The 15,034-nt window shown below is 44.8% G+C and overlaps 1 protein-coding gene across 2 annotated transcripts in view; it reads left to right on the forward strand.

The window, feature by feature from the left end:
• Positions 1-15,034, forward strand: part of ECPAS (Ecm29 proteasome adaptor and scaffold) — a 67,945-nt gene that overhangs the window by 46,580 nt on the left and 6,331 nt on the right. For both annotated transcript variants that reach the window (XM_063319345.1, XM_063319343.1), the window contains 13 exons: positions 422-527; positions 1,837-1,884; positions 2,930-3,051; positions 4,179-4,329; positions 5,261-5,326; positions 7,162-7,251; positions 7,762-7,828; positions 8,686-8,777; positions 8,878-8,944; positions 9,180-9,371; positions 13,254-13,462; positions 13,960-14,003; positions 14,556-14,748. In XM_063319345.1, the coding sequence (XP_063175415.1) occupies positions 422-527; positions 1,837-1,884; positions 2,930-3,051; positions 4,179-4,329; positions 5,261-5,326; positions 7,162-7,251; positions 7,762-7,828; positions 8,686-8,777; positions 8,878-8,944; positions 9,180-9,371; positions 13,254-13,462; positions 13,960-14,003; positions 14,556-14,748 (1,447 nt within the window). The remainder of the gene's footprint in view (positions 1-421; positions 528-1,836; positions 1,885-2,929; positions 3,052-4,178; positions 4,330-5,260; positions 5,327-7,161; positions 7,252-7,761; positions 7,829-8,685; positions 8,778-8,877; positions 8,945-9,179; positions 9,372-13,253; positions 13,463-13,959; positions 14,004-14,555; positions 14,749-15,034) is intronic.

Genomic DNA, 15,034 nt, shown 5'->3' on the forward strand with positions numbered 1-15,034 from the left:
GTTGGTATAGCATTTTTAATGAGCTGCTTTTTGTTTACATTAGTTTGTAGTTATGCTGTATTGAAAACTTCCATTTCAATTTAAATTCCAAACATTAGGCCATTTTGTTTTGTTCTTATCCTATACTTACAGAAAAAAAAAATATCTGAAACAATTTTGTAACTGGAATGTTTGCAATAGCAATTTTCACCATATCAGCCTTTCTCACTTTCTGTCACCTGTTTCAGATTTCACCTGACTGGCTGAACGTTTCTTTCTCTGCTAAAGGAGACAAAGTAGATTTAGGGTTTGGGGAAAATAAGGAATGTGAAACAGTTCTCAGTTTTTTTTAACCATTTACTTAGATTTATAAACGTATCTGTATATACACCTCTATCAAATAAGTACACCATGTGAAGGAAATAAAATTCCTTGTTTGCAGCTGTCTGGCACTGAATGACTTGCTGAGAGGAAGGCCTTTGGATGACATTATAGACAAGCTTCCTGAGATCTGGGAAATCCTCTTTAGAGTGCAAGATGACATAAAGGTAATGGAACTGATAATTGAACAGGAATCTTCAACAGAAGGTACAACGATCAGGCTCTGAGATGTTTAAAGAGAGATTCACGAGAAATCAAGTTGAAGCCAGTAGGAGTTTTGGATATTAAGCAGACTACAAATTCAGGCACTTGCAGTTAAAATTTCCCTGCTGCCCTAGAAATTCTTTCTGTATGTTTCTCATGGTTTTAAGTGTTGGTTTTCATTCCTGCTGTGCTCTTTCTTGGTGGTTCAGCATTTTTCCTGGATATAAAAGAATTCCTAAGCATTTGCTTAACTCTTGAGTATAGAAACATTTATTTTGGACTACTTCTATGCTTATATGACTTGCATAGATGAAGTCGGTCCATGGGTCCTTCCAGTTTTGAGTTGTGTTGTCACTTGATCCAGACATCTCTCCTCAAGCTTAAGCAAGGCTGAGCTGTTTTCCAAAGTTCACTGTGTACCAGGAAGTTGCTTCCACACTAGAGTAGATTTACTGTGTTCATAAATGTTCCTGGGCACTAAAACATACTGAACAGTTTTGCCTCAGTGCTAATGAGCTATATTAGCCTCCAAAATAGAGCAACTGCCTGCAAACTGCCTTTTGGAAAAGGTCTCATTTTACCTGGAAATGGTTTGGGAAAGTCTAATTGGGTCAGACCAGATTTTTTTCCTAGAACGTCCTAAGACATTACCAGTCAAGGTGATTGTGTTTCAGTACCCAGGAGTATTGTTAGGTACTGCTTACTGCTCATCAATACAAGTTAAAGAGTCTAGTTGTTGTTGGTGTCACGTGCCACCAGACCTGCACTAATTTCACTGTTTGCTTTTAATCCGTCTTTCTTTAGTCCTAGACATTCAGTAGAGTAAAGTATCGCTAAGCAACAGGCATTTTGTTGAGGAGGGAATAAGGAATACCCAAAGCACTATATACATTTTTTGCAGTAGAAAGTTCCATTGGTTTATTTGTGTTCGGTTTTGGGTTTCATTGGTTTTTTTGGTGGGTTTTTGTTTTGCAGTTTGTGTGGTTTTTGGTGTTATTTTTGTTTTGAAAAGGACAACCGACAAAATAATATCACAGAGACAAATGTGAACAGAAGCACAGAGAACCTGGCAGTGTCAGGCAGGATTGTTACTGTATTTGTCGTTGAACAGACCAGATACTCAGATGGAATAAAGCCAAAATTTCTTTGAAAGATATATTATTAGCCGTGAATATAACCTTGTCAGTACTAGTGTTATACTTAAAAATGAATATGAATCATTCTATGGAAGATTTAAAAATAGTAACAATAGATTGTTGACTTCTTTTTTAGGAGACTGTGCGAAAAGCAGCAGAACTAGCCCTAAAAACTTTAAGCAAGGTAAAACTCTTAATTTCATCATTTGCACATGGAGACGTGTGTGGTTTTGGTGTCAGGTAATCATTCACTATCATATCTGCAGGACTGACCTGTTTACCATAGACTGTTGTCTTGAAACGATCTCTACTATACGGTGCAGTTGTGATAAACAGAATATCCCCCTAGAAAGCAATCATAATAAACTTGACCATATACTGTGGTGTTGTTCATGCTGGTGATGCTTCACCAGCATACTTCTGTTGATGCTGGTTAAGTTCTGCTGCTTGAGGATGATGCTATGTTAAGTTCTATACATCCAAAGGAGGGATATAACGAACTGGTTTTTTCCTCTGATGTCCTTTTTTTCCACGCTTTGGCTGGGATTAAAGGAAACTTCCTCTGACTTCAGCAGTTGACCAGGCCCAACTGATCTAGCTGACCAAGCCCAGTGGAACCTCACTGGTGTGCAACAGAGTAATCCAGTCTGGACTTCGCTCCCTGGTGCTGTTAATGCATAAGATTTTTTGACAGTAGCACACATATCACTTAATATTTTGTTTGATGTTTCTCTAAAAAAGTCACATCGGTAGAAATGGAAATGGATCTTAAGAGCTGTGTTCAAAGTCACAACCTTCACAATGAATGCAGCCTGACTTTTCAATGGCACAAGTGGTAATCTGGTCCCAAAACATTATTGTAATTGCAGAATCTATTCTGATCTGGGTCTTGCTGCCCTGCCTTGTGGAATGGTTGAATCCATTTGGCTGAGATAGGCTGTCCCTCAACTGAGAGGTCATTTGGTCCATCTCTTCATCCAGAGTGAGACCTGCTAGGCTCTGAATTTGCCTTTTCTGGAAGCTGACTACAGATGAAACTCCTTTTAGGGATGTGGCTTAGGGCTTAAGTACCTGCTGGAGAGGAGAATAAAGGTGTAGCAGATTCTGTGTTTGGCTGTGAGCAGTTGCTCTAGTTGCTCTTGGCTTCTGTTTGATGGAGAGGGTGCTTTAATGTAATCTGAGCAGGAGGTTTGTACATGCTTGCAACACTGATTCTCACCTGTCCCCAGGTCTGTGTGAAAATGTGCGATCCCTCTAAAGGAGCAGTGGGTCAGAAGACGATAGCTGTATTGCTCCCTTGCCTCCTAGACAAAGGAATAGTAAGCACAGTTGCTGAAGTCCGATCTCTCAGGTTAGTTTTGCATCATGTAAGTTCCTCGGGAATCGGGTCATGATTTGTCCCAAAGAGACCCAGCTTATGCACCTCGGTTGCAGAATGTTCTTTGCATTTGAAGTGACAAGTTTCTCCCCAAAACAGCTTTCCTGCTGAGTACTTTTCTCACTGCCTTCAAACAGCAGCACCAGGAACTCTGTCTTTTGAGAGTGCCTGGCCTCTCTGCAAATGTCCAGATTCAGTTCCCAGCAGGAAGGTCCTTTCTCCCTGTACAACTGGCAAACTGATCTGCAGGCAGTTTGCTGCGCTTGAGGCTGTCCTTCAGGACTGGCATTTTTGTAAACAAAAAATCCCACGGTAGTTCTTGAAAAGCCAGGTCTTATTTCACGACTGGTTGTTAGTAGTGACAGATCACATCCCACAGGTGACTGCATTTGGTCACACTGTTCAAATACATTTTATGTCATGTAACGGTTCGATGTCCCTTGATGTGTAGGGACTTCATATGCTTGTCAGTTTGTAGCCTTGTTTATTCCTTCATTTGCTTGAAGGACAGAAAAGCTTGAAAATTCAGACCTGGGTCTTTGCAAAAATAATTTTCTTTTATTGAACATGATTATCCAGGAAGGTTAGAAAACTCCTAATAAATTATACTGAATGTTTATTGGATTTTTTCATCCCTTTTGAATATATGAAAACCCTTTGTCAAAACGTAGCCTGAGAGATGTGGTCAGTCTGAAACTGACAAGTGAGCTTTGAACAAATCATTATAATTTGGGTTCTTTTGGGCAGGGACAATGGATGTCTCTGGGGTGACTTTGCCCAGAGCTTCTTTAAAACATGAAGATGTATTATTTCTTCCTACATCTGTCTGTAGTACTGGCTTTTTGCTCATTCCCTTTGTGATACCCTGGCCAAAGTAAGCAATGTCCATGCAAAGCATGGCATCAGTTAGAAGCTCAGGGTGAGGGTATGATTTTGCTTAAGCAGAAGAACGCACAGGTGCTTGTTGCAGGTAGATTTATATTGGTGTATCTGAGATTTGGATTAGCCTTTTTGTTGGTACTGGATTAGAGTAGACCAGAGAGGCTTTTCAGCCAAGTCTGTGTGTTTTTCTGTTGACCTTCCCTTTGATCTTTTTCCAGTATTAACACTCTTGTGAAGATCAGCAAAAGTGCCGGCTCTATGCTGAAACCTCATGCGCCAAAACTTATCCCAGCCCTGCTGGAATCCTTGAGTGTGCTGGAGCCTCAAGTCCTCAATTATTTGAGTCTTTGTGCAACAGATCAGGAGAAAGTAAGTGTGGTTATAATGGGGAAAGTATCAACACAACAGAGAGAACAAAGATTTGAGCTTCATTCAGTGAACAGAAAAATAGCAGATATCCTTGAGAGGTGTTCAAAGATGCAAAGAGAAGTAGCTAATAAGTTACTTTAAAAAGTTTGGTCATTGGAATATGGCTGGACAAATGCGGGGGTTTTTTTGAAGGGTTGTGATTTTTTTTATTCACTAGACCACCGTAAATTTCAGAAAGTGAAGAACAATCTTAGTAAGAACTGTTGTTAAATGTCACATCAGCAACACGTACAACTGTGAAACAGGAGAAGAGAGAGTCTGTAATAATTATCTGGAATGCACCTGTACTGTCAAACTTTGCTGCTGTTTTTCCCAGGGGATTAACTGCAGGACTTCTTGTAACATAAATTAGAAGGTGTGCCACAGCACTCTGGGCAGGAGGTGGATGTTGTCAGCACTGTGTCCTTTAATCTCTCTCAAAGAACTGAATTGATCAGTAGCAGTCTTCTGGGAAAGTGACTGAAACCCAGTGTTCAGGAGCAAATTTAACTAATTTCATTGTGGGGAGAGAAAGGGGTCAAACTCTGCCCTTTGCAAATCAGAAAGGAATGAACAATAGGTCAACGTGGGTTTTTTTTCTCTTTTTTTCCCTTTTTTCTTTCTTTCTTTCTTTTTTCCCCTTTTTTTTTTCTTTTTCTTTTTTTTTTGTTTCCATAATGGCAGGAGTGCATGGTTTACCTCCTGCTAGAACATCCATCTGCCTTTGAAGGAGAGACATTTATAGTTTGTAGACATAATTACTCTCTGTCTGTATACAATTGAAATGGATTTTGGTTTGAGTTTGTGAGGTAGTGAGTTATAGCTGATGTTGTGCTTTCCACTGTTTTCATGTTGAATTTACACTTGGTTTTGTTTTTTTCTTTTTTTTTAGACTGCAATGGATAGCGCCAGACTTAGTGCTGTCAAGTCATCTCCCATGATGGAAACCATTAACATGGTAAGTACTTGGTTCACACAGGTTCAGTGTAAGGTATGTTGCAGGAGAAGAATAGGAATCAAAATGGGAGCTTTACAGAATACCTTTTCAGGGTTCATTTTATTATCACATCTCCATGTGGATGTCTGTCCGCCTTAAGTTTTATGTACTGACATCTCTAGTCCTGTTGCCACAGCTTGTTCCTCAGATCAGTTGTAAGGAAACTTGTCTCCATTTGGAGTTAGACGGATTGTTTCTTCACCTGGAGACCTGCCTGCTTTGATGAAGAGGCGTCTTTCAAGTGCTTTTCTTTGGCTCGGGACTCAGCTGGTTCTGCATTATCCCAGCTGCCATTATGCCTCACCTCCAACTGATTATAGTTGTTGTTCTTAAGGCACAAATGCTGTCCAACGCTTGCCTCATGGTGCCTTATCTATCACTACCTGGTCCTTGACAGTGCTTTGATGGTGGAAATACTTAGAGAAAATGCTGGTATCACTGAAAGCACTGTCAGCAGCTGGTGTTTGGCACCATAGTTTCCTGCTGCTGGAGGAGGAGTTGCTGATGCCCAGAAACTGTGCTGCAGGGTCTGTCTTGTCAGAGCTGCCTGCCCTCTCTAAAAGCCTGTGCCTTCCCAAAGAAAAGATCCCTCCTTTCTGCTCATGCAGTGTACACAGCCAGGGCATGCAAGCAGGCAGGGGGTGTGGGCGCTGAGCAAGTTTTAGGAGAAACATAGCCACCAGAACTATTCTTATAGCTATTCTATAGTTTCCTGTGCTTATGGAAAAGTAGCAACAGCAAGTCTTCCTGCACATAATAGCATGTGGAGCTGCATTTTGGTATCAGATGGAGCTGTCTCTATAAATAGTGTGTGAAGTGGCTGGGGATGAAAGGCTCCGTGTACAAGTGTACTCACTGCCACCCTGCAGTCTGCAGCAGCTGCTGCTGTCCCTCCTCCAGGCTGTGCCTGTCCACTGCCAGCCCTGCGGGGACAGTTGTGCTGCCCCAATCAATGCTTGTGATTTCCTTGGGGAGTGGAGAGATGGTATGGCTTCCCTGGATAGGATGAAGATGTCCTGGCTAATGAGCAACGTTCTCTCTATTCCTCTGTATTCTGAGGCTGGCTGGGAGGTTACATGGTAGAATGGATTATTCCCTTTGCCGTACCATAGCAGGAGAGGGAAGTGACAGCAGATCTGACTTCTGAAGCTCAGAGAGGGCTACCTTCAGTTGGTGTGTGATCCTGGAACTTGCTAGAGGATGGATCTCCCCTCTGCAGACAGCGTGCTGCACAGAGTGCTGGGAACATGAGGCTTCCTGCTTCGCCCAGTGGCATTTTAGGCGTATGAGATTAGAAATGTTACCAGTAACATCCCTTTTGTACCTTTATGTCATTCATTGCACTTGTTTGTCCTGACCTGTTTAAAAACTGTCTTGACTAGTTTCATTTCATTGTCTAGTTTGGATACGTTATTACTTCAGGGTTCAGACAGTTGGGGGAATGTTGGGTTTTATCCTAACATATGCACACGTTTGCATCCCTGTCCCTCCCCAAAAGGAGTTCTTGCTAGCGTGTTACTTTCAGCTTTCTAAACAGTTGGAGTGCAGAAGTACATCAGGTCCAGCAAGTGATAACTTGAGCAGGGTCAGCTCAGCATTGAAGTGGGATGAGAATCTGTATGTGGTGGAAGCCACTTTACGGCGCCTTTTTCCCACCACGCAGCAAACTCATGATTCGGTTGAAGACCAGCTTGCAGAACTGAGGCAGGCCTCAGCTGGAAGTAGAGCAGCTTAAGTCTGCCACCATTACCTTTCTTTTTTCTTTTATTTTTCCCCCATCTCTTGCCCTTCTCTAGAGCTTGCAGTATTTGGATGTCTCTGTCCTGGGTGAGCTGGTTCCTCGGCTGTGTGAACTCATCAAAAGTGGAGTAGGCCTTGGCACAAAGGTATGTCTGATTTTAATAGTTCATTTGGAAATGGAGAAGGGAACGCAGAGCCATGTCAACGTAAATACTGTTCTTTTGACTGTCTCTTTTAAAGTCACAGCTCAGGCTCATTCGTACAGGAGTCGTTTTATATCTGAGCCTCAATCCACCTACATTACTTGTGGCTTTCTAAATGTATGCTGCCTTGTCCTTCCCTGGGCTACACGGCTTTTGTGCTCTGTGACACTTCAGTGCAGAAGGTTGTCCTTGATAGCTGTAAAGCTCACAGGACCCACCTATCCTGAGTGTGGGTTCTGGAGACTTTTTCTCTTCCTAATTCAAGTCTTGTCATTTATTTGTTACAGACTCTTTTTCTCCTTCTACCCGTGTCTCCCAGCTTATCAGGGCAGAGGCTCAGTGAGCCTAGATGATGTTGTATGAGTCCATATGGCACTGCAGCAAGTATTAACAGTAATAACCAGGACCTAATACTGTTTTATCTTACCTTTGTTTTCCCTTGCAATCTTCCAGGGAGGCTGCGCCAGTGTAATTGTGTCGTTAACCACACAGTGTCCTCAGGACTTAACACCTTATTCAGGTAAGGTTTGTTCCCAGTGTCAAGTTTTAAAGATGCTTTTTGTTGCTGTTCTGTAGGTACTATTTCCTCCCTATTGGCCCTTGATTTTATCACAGGAATGATTTTTATGTGTATATTTTCCTCAGACAGCTGTTTGAAGTTGCCGTGTTGGTATGGGACTGGCTAGCTGGGGGTAGGTCCTGGGGATGTTAAATACCTCACGAAGTTGGAAGAGGCAGAGGAAGGAGTTGAGGGAATTTGCTAGTGCCCAGCAGGAACAGACAAAAATATGTCTAGACTTTCTTGGAGCAGACAAACAATGCCTGTGTTAGTGCTGTGCTGTTGATATGCACTTGTTCCTTCAACTTGAGCTATGGGAGGACCATAAACAGTGACTTCACTTCCTTGGATCTTAGTCTTCTCTTTACAGTTTATTATGATTTGATAGTAGAAAGAATGTCACCTTTCTGTTGCAAAATAGAAATAAAGCTGAAAGCATGATCAGCTGGGGTGCTCATGTACAGAAACATGATGGATGGGGCTTTGAGCAGCCTGGTCTAGTGGGAGGTGTCCCTGCCCATGGCAGGGGGTTGGAACTAGGTGATCTTTAAGGTGCCTTCCAACCCAAACCTTTCTATGATTCTATGATTATCAGTCAAGGTCTGCAGGCTGAGGCTGGCAAAACACTAGCTGCTGCTGACCCTTGCTGTGTTATGCTGTGTTATGGTGTGCACTTGTTTAAACATAAGGACCAGACAGACCTATAACTCTGCAAACAAGTGATGAGGAAACATGCGTAAATACAGACAATCTAATGAAATGCAGGCTATTGTAATTCTTGCCCCAGCAATAAAAACATGATACTTCTCTTCCAACAGGCAAACTTATGAGTGCTTTACTTAGTGGCCTGACTGATCGCAACAGTGTGATACAGAAGTCTTTTGCCTTTGCTATGGGGCATCTAGTCCGGGTGAGTTCAGGCTTGAGGTGGTTTTAGGTTTTATTTTGCTTTTTTGTTGTGTTTTTTGTTTTGAAGTGTTTGAGTGATTTGAGCCTCTTCCCTGTTACAGACTTCCCGGGACAGTAGCACTGAGAAGCTGTTGCACAAACTCAGCAGTTGGTACATGGAGAAGGAAGGTATGTTGCTTTTGAGTTGTTCAGTTACAGAATACAGTGCAGAAAAAGTTCCTGGTGATAGCAAAAGCTGGTAAAGAAGCATTTCTATATTGTGATGTTTCATTTCACTGGCTTAATAATTCCCATGCATCATTATACAATACTGTGCATTCCTCTGCTTCCCAAGAGGCAGACCAAGCTGTTAAAGGAAAATCCTGCTTCCCAGTCCTAACGTGTGATTGTTTTGCTCTTTCAGAGCCAGTTTACAGAACAGGCTGTGCTTTAACTTTGCATGCTATGGGACGCTACAGTCCAGATGTAGTGAAGAACCATGCCAAACATGTGCTGCCATTGGCTTTTCTTGGCATGCATGAGGTTCCCGATGAAGAGAAAGGAGAAAAAGAGAATTCTACTCTGTGGACTGAAGTTTGGCAGGAAAATGTACCTGGTAAGTTACAGTAAGAATGTTAAAACCTTTCTGGGAAACATGGGACAAGAAATATCATGCTTTCTGGAAATCCATTTTGGAAATACAGAGTTCTCATGGTAAGAGATTTGGGAAGCTTGTTTCCATTTTCTTCCTAACTAAAGATATCTTGTATGAGTTTCAGCAGGTTAGCTTCTCTGTGGCTGTTTAAAATAATTACAGAGGTGTTGATTGCTGAGGGTACACAGACACAGTCAGGAGAAGTATTTTAAAGATTGTGAGGCACTGAATGCCACTCCAGTATGGCCCTGATTGTGGTGCAAATAGATGGACATTTTTGGAAATTTTGATGCCAGCCTTTAAGGGCTGCTGCACACTCTGAATCATAGAATCATAGAATTGTCAGGGTTGGAAAGGACCTTAAAGATATCTAGTTCCAACCCCCCTGACATGGGCAGGGACATCTCCCACTAGATCAGGATGCTCAGTGGTATCCAGCCTGGCCTTAAAAACTTCCAGGGATGGGGCTTCCACCACCTCTCTGGGCAACCTGTTCCAGTGTATCACCACCCTCGTGATGAAGAACTTCTTAATGTCCAGTCTGAATCAACCCATCTCTAGTTTTAATCCATTCCCTCTAGTCCTAGCATTACCCAGCATCCTAAAAAGTCCCTCATCAGCTTTCTTGTAGGCCCCCTTAAGATACTGGTAGGCCACTATAAGGTCTCCTCGGAGCCTTCTTTTCTCCAGACTGAACAACCCCAACTCTCTCAGTCTGTCCTCATAGGAGAAGTGCTCCAGCCCTCTGATCATCCTCGTGGCCTTTCTCTGGACACGTTCCAGCACGTCCATATCTTTCTTGTAGTAGGGGCTCCATAACTGGACGCAGTACTCCAGGTGGGGTCTCACAAGAGTGGAGCAGAGGAGAAGAATCACCTCCCTCAACCTGCTGGCTACGCTTCTCTTGATGCAGCCCAGGATACGATTGGCTTTCTGGGCTGCAAGTGCACACTGACGACTCACTCTTGTCCACCAGTACCCCCAAGTCCTTTTCTTCAGGGCTGCTCTCAAGCCTGTCACTGCCCAGCCTGTATCAGTGCTTGGGCTTGCCCCGACCCAGATGGAGGACGTTGCACTTGGTCTTGTTGAACTTCATGAGACTGGCATGGGCCCACCTCTCCAGCCTGTCAAGGTCCCTCTGGATGGCATCCCTTCCCTCCAGCGTGTCAGCCGCCCCACACAGAGCTTGGTGTTGTCGGCAGACTGGCTGAGGGTGCACTCAGTGCCACCGTCCATGTTGCTGACAAAGATGATCGCCTCTTCGTTATTCTTCTGCCTCAGCAGTGCCTCCAGGAGGATCTGCTCCATAATCCTACCAGGCACGGAGGTGAGCCTGACTGGCCTATAGTTCCCTGGTTCATCCTTCTTTCCCGTTTTGAAAATGGGGATTATGTTCCCTCTTTTCCACTCAGTAGGGACCTCACCAGACTGCCATGACTTTTGGAATATAATAGAGAGCGGTTTAGCAGCCTCATCCGCCAGTTCCCTCAGTACCCGTGGGTGTATCCCATTGGGTCCCATGGACTTGTTTACTTTCAGGTTCGTCGGATGGTCACGAACCTGATCTTCACTTACAATGGGTAGTTCTTTCCAACCCCTGCCATTATCTTCTGCGACTCCAGGAGTGTGGCTGGAGCCCTTGCCAGTGAAGACTGAGGAAAAGAAGTTGTCAAGAACCTCGTCCTTCTCCATAGCACTTGTCACCAGCTCCCCTGTTTCTTTTCTGAGGGGGCCCTCACCCTCCCTAGTCTTCTTACCACTAATATACCTATAGAAATTTTTGCTGTTTCCCTTGATCTCCTTGGCTAGATTTAATTCTAACTGAGCTTTAGCTTTTCTCACCAGGTCTCTTGCTGCTCAGACAGCTTCCTTATATGTCCCCCATTCTAGCTGTCCTTTCTTCCACTCCTTATGAAGTTTCTTTTTATGTGACAGTGTGTCCAGGAGCTCCTTGCTCATCCAGGCCAGTCTCCTAGCATTCTTTCCTGCCTTCCTTTTTGTCGGTATACTTTGCTCCTGGACACGGAGAAGGTGATCCTTGAATAATGACCAGCTGTCCTGGGCCCCCCTTCCCTCTAGGGCTTTGTCCCACAGCACTTTGGCCAGCAGATCCCTGAAGCGATCAAAGTCTGCATACCTAAAGTCCAGGATCATAAGCTTGGAATACATCCTCCTAGTTGCCGTGAGGATCTTAAATTCTATCACTTCGTGGTCACTGCAGCCAAGGTTATCCCTGAGCCTCACGTTGTTCACCAGCCCTTCCCTGTTGGTGAGAAGGAGGTCCAGCATAGCACCTTTTCTTGTTGGTTCCTCTACCATTTGAAGGAGGAAGTTGTCATCAATGCATTCCAGGAACATCCTGGATTGATGGTGCCTTGCTGTGTTGTCCCTCCAGCAGATGGAAGGGTGCTTGGAATCCCCCATGAGGACCAGGGCCTGTGAACGCGAAGACACTTCTGTCTGCCTATGCAGGGCCTCATCTGCTTGGCTCTGCTGGTCAGGTGGCCTGTAGCAGACCCCTGCTGTAACATCGCCTTCCCCTATCTTCCCTTTAATCTTAACCCATACGCTCTCAACCATCTCATCGTCTGTCCCCATATAGAGCTCCATCGATTCTAGCTGGTCACTGATGTAGAGGGCAACACCTCCTTCCCTCCTGCCCTGCCTGTCCTTCCTAAAGAGCTTGTATCTGACTATCCCTGCATTCCAGTCATGGGAATCATCCCACGAAGTTTCAGTAATGGCCGCTATGTCGTGGCTTTCCAGCAGCACAGTGGCCCTTAACTCATCCTGTTTGTTGCCCGAGCTGCGTGCATTCGCGTAGAGGCACTTCAGCTGGGCTGGCCGTCTTGTCCGAATCCCCCTTGATTCCCTTGGGGTGTCCCGGTGCATCGTCCCCGGCTTGCCTCAGGGCAACAAGTTAAGAGCCCTTACTAGGACTCCATCCCTCTGCCCCTGATGTGCTGCCCCACTGTTTGTCACAGGCAAGCATGAAATTATTGCCCCTTCCCCCTTCAAATGTAGTTTAAAGCCCTATCAATGAGCCCTGCCAACTCCTGCCCCAGAATCCTTTCCCCCTCTAGACAAGTGCATCGCATTAGCTGCTCGCAGCTCTGGTGCCTCATATACCAAGCCACGATTGTAAAATCCAAATCCCTGTCGACGACACCAGTCCCGGAGCCATGAACTGACCTGTTGACTCCTCCTACATATTCCCTCGTCCATTGCTGATGTCAGAGGGATGAAGGAGACACAACTTGAGCTCCTGATCCCTTTACCAGTTACAGGGGACTTTGGCCTGTCTCTTGGGTTGGAGATCTCTCTGGTGATGCCTGTGGTCTTAAAGCTATAAAAGGGATTTTTTGCCCTGCTTTCTGTCTATAGAGGGAGATCTGGATGCATGGTGCAGTGACTTTACTGGCTTCTTCTCTGACCCAATTTCAGATCTGGTCCTTCAGTCACCAGATTACTTTTCTGGAGTTTGTGAAAGGAGCTGCAAAAAGGTTTTGCAGTGACCCGTTCTTGGGGGAAAAAAAAAAAGTTATATCCTTAGAAACAGGCTAACCCAATGTCTAGTGTCTGCCATGTGGAAGGACTGAAATGAGCTCTTTGTCTAGATATGTGGTAAAGTTTTCCTTTGGAAGACCTAGAAAATAAAACCCATCTTCAGTCAGCCTGGAGGAAGTCTTTACCCCTTTGCCTGAAGTAGGCCTTGCTGATATGTTTCATGGCCAAAAAAAGATAAATCTATAACTGCTTTGGTTTTTTTGCTTTTTTAAAAATAAGATCATATTTTTGTTTGTTTTTCGGCAAAATTACTGATTTTCTCTGTTTGACATGCAGGTACTCAGGGCGGCATCAGACTGTATATGCAGGAGTTGATAACCATTACGCAGAAGGCTCTGCAGTCCCAGTCCTGGAAGATGAAAGCCCAGGGAGCTGCTGCTATGGCATCAATTGCCAAACAGACAAGCTCCCTTGTACCGCCGCATCTGGGAATAGTGCTCTCCGCACTTCTGCAAGGTCTGCCAGGGAGAACCTGGACTGGGAAGGTAAAAAAGGCACTGACATCTCATGGATTGCTGTGAGCACCAGCATGCGGCCCTCAAGCCAAGAAATGCAATGTTCTGTGCTGCAGAGCAGCATGTGTAGGAAGTCTGGCTTAGGGATTCTGCCTTTTGCCCTGCATTTAGCTGATAAAAAAATGACAGGGAAGATAAGTAGGTGGAATTCAGGTTGCTTTAGGAGTTGGGTTCCCACTTAGACAACTTCCACTGCACCATATTCTAGCCTTGAGGGGTACTAGCTTGTGCTCAGAGGCGCTGCGAGGCCCCTTTCCACTGCCAGTTCAGTGCAGACGGAAAGCCAAGTCATCTGCAGCCTCTACAGCAGGAGTGGCAGGAGGCAGACATCGCTTCTCTGGGCTGGTGTCACACGCATATTTCCCCACTACCTGTCACAGCAGAGTACAAAGGTTTCCCCTGTGCGGCCGGACTGTGCCATTCGGCTGTGTAGCATTTCTCAGTGGTATCTGTTTTACTCATTGCAGGAGGAGCTGTTAAAGGCCATTGCCAGTGTCGTCTCTGCATGCAAGTAAGTGTCTTGAAAGAGGTGTTACTCTCAGGAACTGATATCTCAAAAAGGAGGTTGTTGCACAGTGTTGCATGCCTGTCTGGTGCTAAGGAGAGACTAGAAAGTTGTGAACACCTTCCTGATCTCCCATCAGCATGTGAGGAATCTCTCTCCGCTCTGCTTGTCACTGGTGAGAGCTGTGAGGGGCAAGCGAGCGACCTGCAGAGGTAAATGGTTAATTTAGGGCAAGGAAGAGGACGTTGGGAGGCCAGAATTGCTAAGAAGAAAGAAGAGACTAAGGGGAAGGATGGACATCAGAGAGGGGAAAAGAGAGGAAGAGGCAGAAGAGTGAGGGGGGAAAGTGCATAGGAAGCATATGAGGAAAGACAGGAAAGAAGCAGGGAGAACAGACAGGGTAAGAGCGAAGAAGAGCACCAGAGTCTACCTTTAGTTACAATTGTTGATAGGCAACCCTGTACCTGGACAGAGGAATTAATTCCTACCTGTGGGAAAAGTGATATTTGGAAAGGGATTAATGTGGGTCTGACAGTTTTTGTGTGACTTGTGTTTCAGTGCAGAGCTGCTGAAGTCAGTGCCTGGCCAGCCCACCATCAGTGATATTGTCCAGGCTGTCCTGAAAGAATGTCGGAAGGAGAATCTAAAGTATAAGATGGTGGCACTGCGCTGTGCGGCTGGTGTGCTGCAGGCAACAAAGGAAGACCGGTTCCAGGAGCTGGCAGATATCATCTTTCCCATGATAAAGAAGGTGACAGTTCAACTTCTTGAGTTTTCCCTCTTTCAAAGCAAAACACCCAAGTGGTGACAGTCCATCTGATGCTGTTAAGTACACACCAGGCTTCTGCCCAGAAGGCTGCTGATGTGAGGATACCCCACACTCAGCAGGTCCTTGGTGGGGCTGAATACCAGACCGTTGCTGAGCCCTTGGGGGGTTGTAGCTGTGCTGCCCAAATTCTAAATTAGCCCAACTGATGTCCTCCCTGTGGTGTCCAACACTGCCCCAATACAGCATTGAAAGTTAATTCCTGGCTGTG

The sequence above is a fragment of the Chroicocephalus ridibundus genome, chromosome Z, assembly GCF_963924245.1.
Source record: "Chroicocephalus ridibundus chromosome Z, bChrRid1.1, whole genome shotgun sequence".
In the NCBI taxonomy this organism is placed as follows: domain Eukaryota; kingdom Metazoa; phylum Chordata; class Aves; order Charadriiformes; family Laridae; genus Chroicocephalus; species Chroicocephalus ridibundus.